This window comes from Nomascus leucogenys, chromosome 18 (genome assembly GCF_006542625.1).
Source record: "Nomascus leucogenys isolate Asia chromosome 18, Asia_NLE_v1, whole genome shotgun sequence".
Lineage (NCBI taxonomy): Eukaryota > Metazoa > Chordata > Mammalia > Primates > Hylobatidae > Nomascus > Nomascus leucogenys.
In genome coordinates, this window is record NC_044398.1 from 71324890 (window position 1) to 71338029 (window position 13140).

Consider the following 13140-nt stretch of genomic DNA (forward strand, 5'->3'; position numbering starts at 1 on the left):
ATGCACTATGGTCAAATCTTTTCCTGTACATGGATGTGACTATTTTAACAAATAAAAGAAGTCAAAAGTTAATTACCTTGTATTTTCTGAATGTACAGTAGTTTCCTATTCCATTAATCTTGAGTTCATTTTTAGTATGCACAAGAAATGTGAGATTATGTACTATAGAAACCTAACTTCTTTTAGACTTAAATCCTTCATTTGACTTAGTCATTGTTATTTATGAATTTGCTTAGATTTGTTTTTCCCTCTTTGGATTACCCCCTTGAGAAGGATCCTGTAGCTGTGAATGCTTAGTATATTTTGGATCTTTATGATCATTTGGGAACCACTCGTAGATATAATTGGGTACAAATAATGAGGGTAAAATAGTGAGCTCTCCCAACTGATCAAATATAGGAGAAAAAAGAATGAAGATTCTTATTTCTGGAGAGTGACCTGTAAGATTCTAAAAGACTAATCAAAAAGTGAACTTGGATAAAACATGTAGAGGCAAAGAAAACTTAGTTGATAAGTGAAAAAAAACCACTAAGACCTTGATGAGAGGATGGGACAAAAGCTAGCTTATGGTGGGACTCTGGTTGGAATTTGAAGAGAGGAATTAGGACCAATAGAAGTATACAATCCATAACAAAGTCTGAAAGGACAGTAGAGAAAGAAATAATGCAATAACTGGAGTTCCATGCGAATGAAAATTACTTTGAAAAAATACAAAATTGGGGGAAGCTCTCAAAAAGCAAAAATTAATTCCACTAGAAGACAGAAGACAATGTACATGTTAAAACATTACATACAAAAGTACATTAAAAGGGCCACACATTTTCTGGAGTGTACAACCAAGTTTTTGTTGTTATTCTAAAACAGTTTTTCTGACAATGTTTGACATACAATAGATGCTCAATATTTGCTGAACAAATGACCCAAATTTGTGTGTGTGTGTGTGTGTGTGTGTGTGATTACAAATGCTTTTATTTTCTTTTGTATTTTTTTTATTATTATACTTTAAGTTCTAAGGTATGTGTGCATAACATGCAGGTTTGTTACATAGGAATACATGTGCCATGTTGGTTTGCTGCACCCATCAACTCATCATTTACATTAGGTATTTCTCCTAATGCTATCCCTCCTCTAGACCCCCACCCCCCAACAGGCCCCGGTGTGTGATGTTCCCCTCCCTGTGTCCATGTGTTCTCATTGTTCAGCTCCCACTAATGAGTGAGAACACGTGTTGTTTGGTTTTCTGTCCTTGTGATATTTTGCTGAGACTGATGGTTTCCAGCTTCATCCATGTCCCTGCAAAGCACATGAACTCATCCTTTTTTATGGCTGCATAGTATTCCATGGTGTATATGAGCCACATTTTCTTTATCCAGTCTATCATTGATGGACATTTGGGTTGGTTCCAAGTCTCTGCTATTGTGAATAGTGCTGCAATAAACATACATGTCCATGTGTCTTTATAGCAGCATGATTTATAATCCTTGGGTATATACCCAGTAATGGGATTGCTGAGTCAAATGGTATTTCTAGTTCTAGATTCTTGAGGAATTGCCGCACTGTCTTCCACAATGGTTGAACTAATTTACACTCCCACCAACAGTGTATAAGCATTCTATTTCTCCACATCCTCTCCAGCATCTGTTGTTTCCTGACTTTTTAATGATCACCGTTCTAACTGGCATGAGATGGTATCTCATTGTGGTTTTGATTTGCATTTCTCTGATGGCCAGTGATGATGAGCATTTTTTCATGTGTCTATTGGCTGCATAAATGTCTTCTTTTGAGAAGTGTCTGTTCATATCTTTTGCCCACTTTTTGATGGGGTTGTTTTTTTCTTGTAAATTTGTTTAAGTTCTTTGTAGATTCTGGATATTAGCCCTTTGTCAGATGGGTAGATTGCAAAAATTTTCTCCCATTCTGTAGGTTGCCTGTTCACTCTGATGATAGTTTCTTTTGCTGTGCAGAAGCTCTTTAATTAGATCCCATTTGTCAATTTTGGCTTTTGTTCCCATTGCTTTTGGTGTTTTCGTCATAAAGTCATTACCCATGCCTATGTCCTGAATAGTACTGCCTAGGTTTTCTTCTATGGTTTTTATGGTTTTAGGTCTAACATCTAAGTCTTTAATTTATCTTGAGTTAATTTTTGTATAAGGTTTAAGGAAGGGATCCAGTTTCAGCTTTCTACATATGGCTAGCCAGTTTTCCCAGCACCATTTGTTAAATAGGGAATCCTTTCCCCATTTCTTGTTTTTGTCAGGTTTGTCAAAGATCAGATGGTTGTAGATGTGTGGTGGTATTTCTGAACCTCTATTCTGTTCCATTGGTCTATATATCTATTTTGTTACCAGTACCATGCTGTTTTGGTTACTGTAGCCTTATAGTATAGTTTAAAGTCAGGTGGCATGATGCCTCCTGCTTTGTGCTTTTGGCTTAGGATTGTTTTGGCTATGTGGGCAAAAAAAAGACTTTTGGTTCCGTATGAAATTTAAAGTAGTTTTTTCCAATTCTGTGAAGAAACTCAGTGGTAGCTTGATGGGGATAGCATTGAATCTATAAATTACCTTGGGCAGTATGACTGTTTTCACGATATTGATTCTTCCTAACCATGAGCATGGAATGTTCTTCCATTTGTTCGTGTCCTCTTTTATTTCGTTGAGCAGTGGTTTGTAGTTCTCCTGGAAGAGGTCCTTCACATCGCTTGTAAGTTGGATTCCTAGGTATTTTATTCTCTTTGTAGTAATTGTGAATGGGAGTTCACTCATGATTTGGCTCTCTGTTTGTCTTTCTTGGTGTGTAGGAATGCTTGTAATTTTTGCACATTCATTTTGTATCCTGAGACTTTGCTGAAGTTGCTTATCAGCTTAAGGAGAATTTTGAATGACCCAAATTTTTATGCTCTGAATATCTTGGTTAAGCATTAACAATGAATTCCTAAAAACACATAAATTAAAATTTTTACTTAATAGCAGGTAAAAATTTTAACTGCCTAAGAAATACACTACAGAAACATAAAACTGCATAAAACATTTATACTAAAACAAGTAATCAAATGACAAAATCACCACACTTAATGACAAAAAGCCCAACATTCCAGCAGCCCTGTTATATAATATCACGTTAAATATTTTATCTTATTACATCATTACAAAGTGATACTACATTTTATCACAGAGGCAAAAAAGGAACTAGTCACTAGGAGATATATACAGCCAGCAGGGTGGCTCAGACCTGTAATTCCAGTGCTTTGGGAGGCAAAGATGGGAGGATTGCTTGAGGCCTGGCATTTGAGACCAGCCTGGGCAACATAGCAAGACCCCATCTCTATAAAAATTTTTTTGAGATGGAGTGCAGTGGTGCCACCTTGGCTCACTACAAGCTTGGCCTCCAGGGTCCAAGCAATTCTCCTGCCTCAGACTCCTGACTAGCTGGGATTACACATGTGCGCAACCACGCCCAGCTAATTTTTATATTTTTAGTAGAGACGGAGTTTCATGACCCCGTTCGAGACCATGTTAGCCAGGCTGGTCTCGAACTCCTGACCTCAGGTAATCCAGCCGCCTCAGCCTCCCAAAGTGCTTGGATTACAGGCATGAACCACCACGCCCTGTGGTAAAATTTTTTTTTTAATTAGCTGGGCATGATGGTGTGTACCTGCAGTCCCAGCTATTTGGGAGGTTGAAGTGGGAGGATCACTTGAGCCCAGGATTTCAAGGCTGCAGTGAACTATCATCAGGCCACTGTACTCCAGCCTGGTGACAGAGCATGACTCTGTCTCTTAAAAAAAAAAGGAGATATAATTTGTTATATAGTTGGGACTGTGAATTGAGATACTGAGATTTAGATGTTCTTAACTCCTAGACTGGATTGTAGAGAAAATTGTAAATGTTTTAACACACTAGTGTTTCTACTGCCAAATTCCTGTTATCTCATTAATTGCATTCCATATACACCTTTTGCAAATGTTTACCATATAGTCTGTTTATAAACATCTTAGATATGGCAGAAATTAACTACTGATTTATATGGTTTTCATTTTAAAATACTGTTTTGCATAAGCAGCATGAGAAAATCTTGGCCAGGAGTCCCTTATAGAAAATGCCTTGTGTTAAAGATGATGATATACACCCACCATTATTAGAAGAGCTTGTACTTTGAAGGAGATTTCTGGGGTGGAAATTAAATTTGTAATAACCTATCTATATCCCTTTCCTCCAGGCTGACATGTTTAGGATGACTGGTCACATTAGTTAGGTAATACTGGCACAGAGTTAAATATCCTGCATAAAAAGTGAATTAATATTTGCCTTTCTAAACAACTTTTCTAAAAAAAAAAAAAAAAGAAAACAAAAAAACCTTGCTTTTAGGCCAGACACAAAGCAGAATTAAAAATATTAAATATTAGTTTGCCCACCATATTTCATATAATAATTATACTCTGGACATTTACAAGTTTATTATGAAAATGTCCATTCAAGACAGATTTCAAACCTATGCCAAAAAACTCAAATTTCAAAAGTAAAACTGTTCATGTTAACATAAAGAATATTGTATATACTGTAAGTACTTTCTCAGAAGCCTTCCATTCTATGCCTCTGCTATACATGCATATAGCATACTTTTGGTTTTTACAAAAATAGCTTCACATTACACAAACTGACAAAGTACAGAAAATGCTGGCTACTGGATTTAATTATATAAACCTAGCTTATTAGCTATGCCTTAGATACCTGAAGTTAAAAATCAACAAAAATGAAGGAAATAATGCTTTTCCATTCTTATTTTTAATAACAGAGTTCTGGATATCATTTATTTAACCTTGAATCAATACCCTTATATTGATTGTTTAAATGCTATCTCATTAACTATGCTATTTAAATGTAATCTGAGTTTTAGAGTAGGCTTTCCCAAATTGTACTTAAGTTCTTTGGAGAAAAAGACAGGTGTAGAGGACAATCTATGGTAGTCAAGTTAAGACTCCAAGAGATCATACAGAAAAGAAATTTGTCTAAGTTGTACATGTGTTTCCCAAACTTTGGGTATTTGACCATGTGATCTCTTTTAATGTTTGAGAAATGCAGAATTTGTCCTTAAATATTTATTCCAGATATGAAGTAAATCAGCATGATTCTATAACCAGTAGCAAATATAAAAGCAATCATTCCTAAATAGGATCAAATTTCCTCCAGCTTAGAACCATATAAAATATAAGGTCTATTTCAACATTACGTTTCCAGCCCACAGCTTCCTGTGCCTTTTTTTGAGACGGAGTCTCGCTCTGTTGCCAGGCTGGAGTGCAGCAGCATGATCTCGGCTCACTGCAACCTCTACCTCCTGGGTTCAAGCAATTCTCCTGCCTCAGCCTCCCCAGTAACTGGGATTACAGGTGTGCGCCACCACACCCAGCTAATTTTTGTATTTTTAGTAGAGACGGGGTTTCATCATGTTGGCCAGGCTGGTCTTGAACTCCTGACCTCGTGATCTGCCCGCCTTGGCCTCCTACAGTGATGGGATTACAGACATGAGCGACCGCACCCGGCCTCCTGTGCTTATTTCTAGTTTGCTTATTATAAACAAGTAAAATTAAAAATGTCCTTATATATCTGATAATTAGTAATATGCTGAAAGTTATCATATGGATACTATGGCTCAAGTCCTGACACACAAACTTTTATTTATTTGCTGATTTTTGATAAAATGTTTGTTACAGGCAGCCAGGGGACAGCTTTCTTTCTCCCCCAAGACCAGCTTTAGAATGGTAATTGATTGTACTTAGTTCTCAGAACTTCAGAAACAACGTAATAAGTAAACAATTTCTTAAAAGTATGTTAGATAATAGCAAATGGGATTCCTTAACAACAGTACTCTGTTGCAGTGAGAGGTGATTTTTCTGAAGAATCCCAAACCTCACAATATTCTCTATACTCCTCCAACCCCTTACACACACACACACACACACACACACACACACACACACACACTGTAAAATATCAATCTCACATATATAGAAAGGCTTTCTAAATGATGGGAAAAAGTGGGAAAAAAAAGCATACATCAAACAAATACAAAATTGGCATGTGTTAAGACTAATAAATTATAGAAAAACAGGCCTTTAAATACCTTTAAGTTGTTACAACAGAACTGATGAAACCATAACTTTAGTAGGTAACTGAGAATTATGACTATATCCTTTGCTTCAATACTTTTACTCTAAAATGTGACCCTAAGTAAAACATGTACATAAATTCTTTCCATGAACAGCTTGATTGCAGAAAACCAAACGTATTATAGATATGTCTTAACACTGAATAATTTCAGTGCCTTGAGTTATAATGTGTTGCCCACACTGGCACCCAGTAGAGACTGATAATCTAAAAGAACAGCATTAAGTGTTATTCAAACTGGTCCATAAACATTCTCAGTGGTCCTTAGGTTCTGAGAGATACAGTCCTGAGGTTTTACAAGTATGCTTAGCTGTAACTGAAATTCTAACTTGCATAACATAAAACTCTAAATGTTAGTTCCTCCAAAAAAAAAAAAAAAATCCAGGACCTCTTTATAAAAAATTACCAAATTTATTTTAATGTCTAGTTTCATTTTTAAACTGTAGCTGCTGGACAATTTTTTGTAATTTAAAATTCATTATCGGGGTACAGAAAACATTAATAAGCTGACAGTGAATTAAATACTAAGTGAATAAAATTACTGGACCATGCATTTATAAAAGCCGTGTTTAATAGTAAAACGTTCCAGTTATACTAAACTGAAAGAAACATCCTTTAGCTCCTTACTTCCAATGAGCACATTCTCATTTTGATATAATTTATCCTTTTCACCCAATCATTACTATGCCCAACAAAATGTTTCCAAATTTTATACCTTCCTTTACCACTTATGAAGTATGACGTAACTGTCACACTTTAAAGAGTTCTTTAAAAGAAATGTGAAATTTAACGTTTTACTTTGAACCCGTTTGATCAGAAAGTATGAAGTATAACTACCACGAGTTAAAACAAAGAATGAAATAACAAATGGTGTCTATGTAATCGGCAAATTACTTGATAAGACATTTTAACTATTTTACAGTTCTGCTTAGCACAAGAATAAACTGGGTTCCAAGGTACTACAGTGTTTGGCATTTTTACTGCAAGCTTTAAAACATAGTGTTACTCCTCTCAAGCCATCTCTAAGAAAATGGCAGTGTTTGTGAGTACAAAAATTGTTCTATCCAGTAGGTGGTATTCTACATAATCAAGATAAGAGAATTCTTTATAAAATTATGTTTTAAAAAATGCAAAATGACATAATTACCAGCTGTCTCAAAGGCTGTAATAAGAAAAATGCAGCAAACAGAAGTACTCATTAATATTATTTTGTTTTGAGAAAGCCAGAAATGATTCTAATAAGCAATAATAATAAAAGATGTAATTAATATACTGTAGCTCTTTTAAGCCAAAGCACACTTTTTACCTCAAACAAGACTGTTCTGACTTTTACATTCTTAATTTCCTTTGTCCAAAACAGGACCCCATTTTAAATAGAGTTCATTTGAATTGAGTTCATAATCTAAAGTCACTTTTCCCCACAGGATGTTTTCATTTCAGTATATAAACTGCTAAGTGGCAAATGACTAAGTCAGTTATAAAGAATTTGTACCACAGTAAATGCTAATTTACAATAACTGTCAATAGAAACCTATAAACTTCTGCACCCAAGCCTAAAAGTTACTATAGTATTGAGGTCAGAACATGATTCTTCCATTTGGTCAAATTTCATTTACCAAATAATACTGTCAAGAAATCCAAAGAAGAAACTTTAGTGGGTTCTTCCAAAGCTGCATAATTTTCCAAATGATTTTCCTCTGGTTGCAAAGCCTGTTCAGTCCTTCAATCCTTTTTCAGTCGTTTAGCTTTTGCAATGTTTTCTTGGCGTTTTTGCTTCTTCTTTTGCTCCTTCTCCCTGGCCTCAATCATCTTGGCCAATTTCCAAGACAGTACAGCACTTGCTAGGAACAGTGGAGTAAGGGCCAAAATAACGGTTGTAAGGAAGCCATATGGGTCCTTTGCAGCCCATTCCACAACATACTCAGCCCAAGCCTTTATATCAAACATCTTCACAGCAGTCTTATGAAAACGGGGGCTGGGGGAGGTGGGTGGAGAACACAGAGGAAAAAAACAGGAGAAAAGACTATGTGGTTAATCAAATTTTGAAAAAGTTTCCTCACACAACCAGTTAACTCAGGATCCCATTATCACTCAGTTTGCTTTTTTAAAAAGTACTAATTAGTACTATTGTAATAAGGACTAGTATCTCCGGTCAGGAAAAAGTAATTCATCTAGTACAGCCAGAATAGTTGACACTTCAAAGAGGTAAAGTTATAGAAGATTTAAAAAAGCCATGTGACTCTGTCATAAGGACTATGCATTCTCACATGCCTCCTATATTCAAGACAAACTTTAATTAGGAGGAGGCTTTTATAAAAATCTTGAGTTTTCTATGGTCATTCCAGGAAACAGCTGAATACAGTTTGTCACTTTTTGACATATCCTTAGTATTACTAATTAACAAAAATACAAATCAGCAAATTTGGTGTTTGAAAAGGACAAGCCACAGAGCATGTGAAATGCACAGAGAAGGAGAGATGACTATTTCCCCGAATGGGAAAGAGAGGGTAAGGAAGTCATGCCATCGCGTTAATATGCCAAAGAAGCAAAAAGTACTGTGCTATTTTATGCCCTTTCAGCTTTGAGGACCTCTGTTGGAATAAGCCTAATTTAATAAATGAGAAAAGTAGCCTTAACAGATGCCATGTGTTTTGTTCCTTTTTGAGTGTAAGGAAAAGGCAACTGGCAAATGAGGATTATGTGACTTGAGTGACGTTTTCTATTTTGCCCCAGAGGCTTTTCTCCCTTTCGTGTTTGTGTCAACCGCTATTCAAAGTGGTGAATTAGAATAGCTGGGTAGGGAATGAGTGTATATACATCCACTTACAATTTCAACTGGAATTTTTTTAAAAAGTCATCTACCTTATGCTTGAGTAGTGATCTCTTAACTTTGTCCTGGTGTTATTAGTGACCCAATCACGACTTCAGATGACCCTTGGTAGTGTCTTCTTGAGTTCTACTGTATACATCTGAGAGACGGTTTAAATTCTGTACAACTGGCTAGTTGGAAAGAATACAAAAATAAAACAAAATTTAAGTCACAACTTTCAGGATAATTGTAATAAAATTTTAAATGGAAAAGTTCTCTATTGTATATATGCAACCTATATGACATCTAAAATTGCCTATCCAGTATAGTAACTTTCTTCCTCATTTGAATTTACAATTGCAAATGCCCTGTAAGAAAATCCTAATTACTGGAAATCAAGTATTTTACTAAGTTACTTATTTAAATAATAAAATTTTTTTAGTTCACTGACATACGGGAGACAAGTTGGCTCACTGACTTACTTACACAGCGTATCCTTTCCCAGATTTTCAACTTTTTATACTAAAAATGTTGCCATTCATTTATTTACTGGATTAGGTACACCACTACAAAATCAAACACCTCATCTTACTCTTTATAAAGGTTTTTTTGGGTCCATCATACAATTTGTGTCCTTTACTTAAAAAATTAGAAGACATAACCAAACAAATTATAGTAATTCACCCACTGTCCCATTACCCCAGGAAAACTGTGACTAGTTTTAATTATATCTTTCCCACAATTTTCAACTGAACACACATGAAAGTGCCTAATACGTTAAATATCTTAGCTCCTGGACTTCATACGACCTCACCCATACAGTCAGAATTAGGTACTACTGGGATCGATCTGCCTTCACCTTCTCCAGCCCAGGAGCGAATAAACAATGTAAGTTTCAGAGATAAGCAAAAGAACTTTGCAGTAAAAGAGCCATGGTCCACAGGCCTCACATCTCCCTGCACCTCAACTTCAGACCCAAACGCTCGCGCCTCCACACTTTCAGGAATAAATCCTACTCTTCCGCCCAAAACGGATCGCCCAGGCTCGATCTCCCAGCCAGACCCGCGTGGCCCCTGCGGCTGCAACTGGTAGCACTTGACGGCCATCCGCACTTCCTCCTTTGTCTTTCCCTTATTCCTTACGTTTCTCCCTTGCTCACTCTTCCCTCCTTACCCTATCGGGGCCGCAGACCCAAGGAGGCCACGTCCACTCCTGCCCCTCGGCCTTGGCAAGCGCGGGCCCCTTGTCGCGCAGAGCCCAGGGTCCTGGGGGATCCTGGGTTGGCCCAGCCACACCTTGCGCCGCCGCCGTTTCTGCTGGACACCAGGAGAAAACCACGGCAGCTGCAGCCACCAACTTCCCCTACCTCGCCCCACGGGCTCGGATCCCACTCCCCACTCACCGCCAGACCGGAAGCAGGAAGGCGGAAGTCGCGGCCTTTGCGTCCCGCCCACAGGCGACCCGAGCCGCCAGCCGGGCGTGAGGAAGTCTAGGGGCCAGTTTCCGGCTGCGCCATTGCTGTGTGGGTTTTGGGACCTCGAGTTGAAGGACGCGGGAAGGTGGGGGCGGGGGCAGGGCAGCGCTGAGATTTCCGGGGAGCGGCAGGTGAGGCCGCGCGGGGCGGGTGACGGCACCCGGGCGGGCTCCTTTCCAGGCTGGATCCCGAGACTGCCACGTCCTGCGGGGACCAAGTGGTGGGCGAGGAGGCGTGGAGCGGCTTCAGGACTCGAGGAGAGGTTCCAAAGTAGCTAGGGACTTTTGCCTCTGCCCCCCGAGGTGGATCGGAAGACAACCCCCATCCCCTGCTGTAGCCGGACAGTTGGAGGGTCCTGGGTGGGTGAGGTGTTTGGCTGAGGGAAACTCAGACCAAAGAGCAGCGGCAAGAAAGCAGTTGGGTCCCCACAAACCGCCCGAAGTCAAGGTGAGGGTCACACGACGACCCTTGACGATTCCGGCGAGTTCATCCTGGTTCACATCCCACTCCATGCCTCTTTCTTCTGGTTGGACAATAGTTACATCCTTAGGAAAAGGAGGCATGCCGCTGGGCCTTGGTGGATCCACTCAACCTTGTTACCAAGGGACATGCCGCCATGCTATGTGAAAAGGGGGGTTTTGTTGTTTGTTTTTAATTTAAGTATCTAATTCGTTTCACGAAAGAATGATCAATACCGGCCCAGAGTAAACTTGATAAGTAATTAAACTGTCAGGGCATAGAGTTCCCATAGAGGTGCTTGTTCTTTCAATACACAAATAAAGGGATGCAAAAGTCAACATGCAGAAAGGGTGAGTTAATATTGTCTTCTAATCTACAGGAACTGAAAGATTAGCTAATCTGGTTTGGTTGGTGACCAAATTTTGTGATTGCTTGCACTGTTTGACTACCTCTGACAAATGTTGCAAGACCTCTTCACTGTTTGATTCTCCAAAGACTATAGAATGTTTTCTTTCAGGAGCAAGCCGCGACATGTTTAACTAGTTTAGGTAAAACAACAATAACTGTTATTTACCAGGGAGCAGGCTTTTGGCAGATAATCTAACGATCTACGATACTGTTCGTTGGACATATGTTAATGTTTGTAATGTTGTATTACCAGCGGTTGTTTTCTTACTCCTTTTTATTTGAAAACCTGGATGATAGTTTCAAAGCCTATGCTGCTTAGGCCTAGCCTGTACCTTAGTAGCCAGAAAAAGCAGACTCAGTCACTGGATTGTGTGCACCGAATACTTGAGATAACTGATTTTTCTAAAACTTCCCCAAGTCGTGAATCCAAGATGTGGGCAGAATGTATTTTTTTTAACATCCTTCGTTCTAGAGGCCAATGCGTGTTTTATTTTAATCATGATAGATGGTTTTCCCAGTTACTGCCTCCGGATATTTGCAGTGCTGCATCCCTAGTTAAAAGCACAGAAGTCTTGGGCAGGAAGAAGGGGCATATAAGGAGATACTAGGCAACCTCCAATGCCCTTTCAGCTTTAAAATCTGTAAATTGGACTGGATTTGGTCATTTTTCTTACTTAAATAAATAGCATAGTAAGGTATTTGATAGAAACATTATTGCAAGTTTTCTTAAGGTCTTTTTTTTTTTTTTTTTTTTTTTTAAATTTTGAGAAGGAGTCTCTGTCACCAGGCTGGAGTGCAGTGCTGCGATCTTGGCTCACTGCAACCTCCACCTCCCAGGTTCAAGCGATTCTCCTGCCTCAGCCTCCTGAGTACTTGGGACTACAGGTGGGCATCACCATGCCCAGTTAATTTTTGTATTTTTAGTATAGATGGGGTTTCACCATTTGGCCAGGATGGTCTCGATTTCTTGACCTCGTGATCCACCTGCCTTGGCCTCCCAAAGTACTGGGATTACAGGCGTGAGCCACTGCGCTGGCCTTTTTTTTTTTTTTTTTTTTTTTTTTTTTAAACATGGTCTTGCTCTGGCCCAGCTGGAATGCGGTGGTGCGATCATAGCCCACTGCCTCTTCGAACTCCTGGGCTCAAGGGATCCTCCCTCCTCATCTTCTGAATAGCTGGGACTACAGCCACAAGCCACCATGCCCAGCTTAGCATACTCATTATTTTTTAAAACCATGACCAATGTTAATTTTCTGCTTAATGTATTCAGTTCTAAGTCAAGCCCAACTAGAGAGAATGAGTTTCAGTGATTTTTTTTTTTTTTTTTTTTTTTTTTTTTTTTGAGACAAGGTCTCACTAAGTCACCCACGCTGGGGTGCAGTGGGTCCATCACTGCTCACTGCAGCCTCGACTGCCTGGGCTCAAGCGATCCTCCCACCTCAGCCTCTAGAGTAGCTGGGGCTACAGATGCATGCCACTATGCCCAACTAATTTTTAAAAATTTTTTTCTAGAGACAGGGTTTCACTCTGTTGCCCAGGCTGGTCCCAAACTCCTTGCCTGAAGTGATCCTCCTGCCTTTGCCTTTCAAAGTGCTGGCACTACAGGTGTGAGCCACTGTCCCAGGACAAGATCTTATTTCTTTGTTTGAAAAGATCCTTAATCAGGTTTTTATTCTCTCTCAAATGTCTGTCAGAATACAAATTTAGAATAACAAGGAAATCTGCTTTATTTACTTTTAAGAAATAAAATATTATTCATGTAAGTTTAGCCAAACTAACTAAACCTGATGCTGTTAATGAAGTAGGGCCTGCCTTTGCATAAGATAATT

The 13140-nt window shown here is 38.8% G+C and overlaps 1 protein-coding gene across 2 annotated transcripts; it reads right to left on the bottom strand.

The window, feature by feature from the left end:
* Window positions 1-6550: 6550 nt before the first annotated feature.
* On the bottom strand, window positions 6551-10402 carry SMIM15 (small integral membrane protein 15). 2 transcript variants are annotated; one of them, XM_012497425.2, is made up of 4 exons: window positions 10373-10402; window positions 10144-10286; window positions 9024-9161; window positions 6551-8136 (listed from the first exon to the last, which is right to left on the bottom strand). In XM_012497425.2, exon 4 carries the CDS (start codon window positions 8106-8108, stop codon window positions 7884-7886), a length of 225 nt encoding a protein of 74 aa, XP_012352879.1. In that variant the 5' UTR covers window positions 8109-8136; window positions 9024-9161; window positions 10144-10286; window positions 10373-10402; the 3' UTR covers window positions 6551-7883. The 2 variants fall into 2 exon arrangements, with proteins under 2 accessions (XP_012352879.1, XP_012352878.1); XM_012497424.2 differs by having other exon boundaries at window positions 10144-10402.
* Window positions 10403-13140: the final 2738 nt, after the last annotated feature.

What these genes read in the sequence shown, in the direction of transcription:
- SMIM15 (XM_012497425.2), bottom strand. Translation starts at nt 8,108, where the DNA reads ATGTTTGATATAAAGGCTTGGGCTGAGTATGTTGTGGAATGGGCTGCA.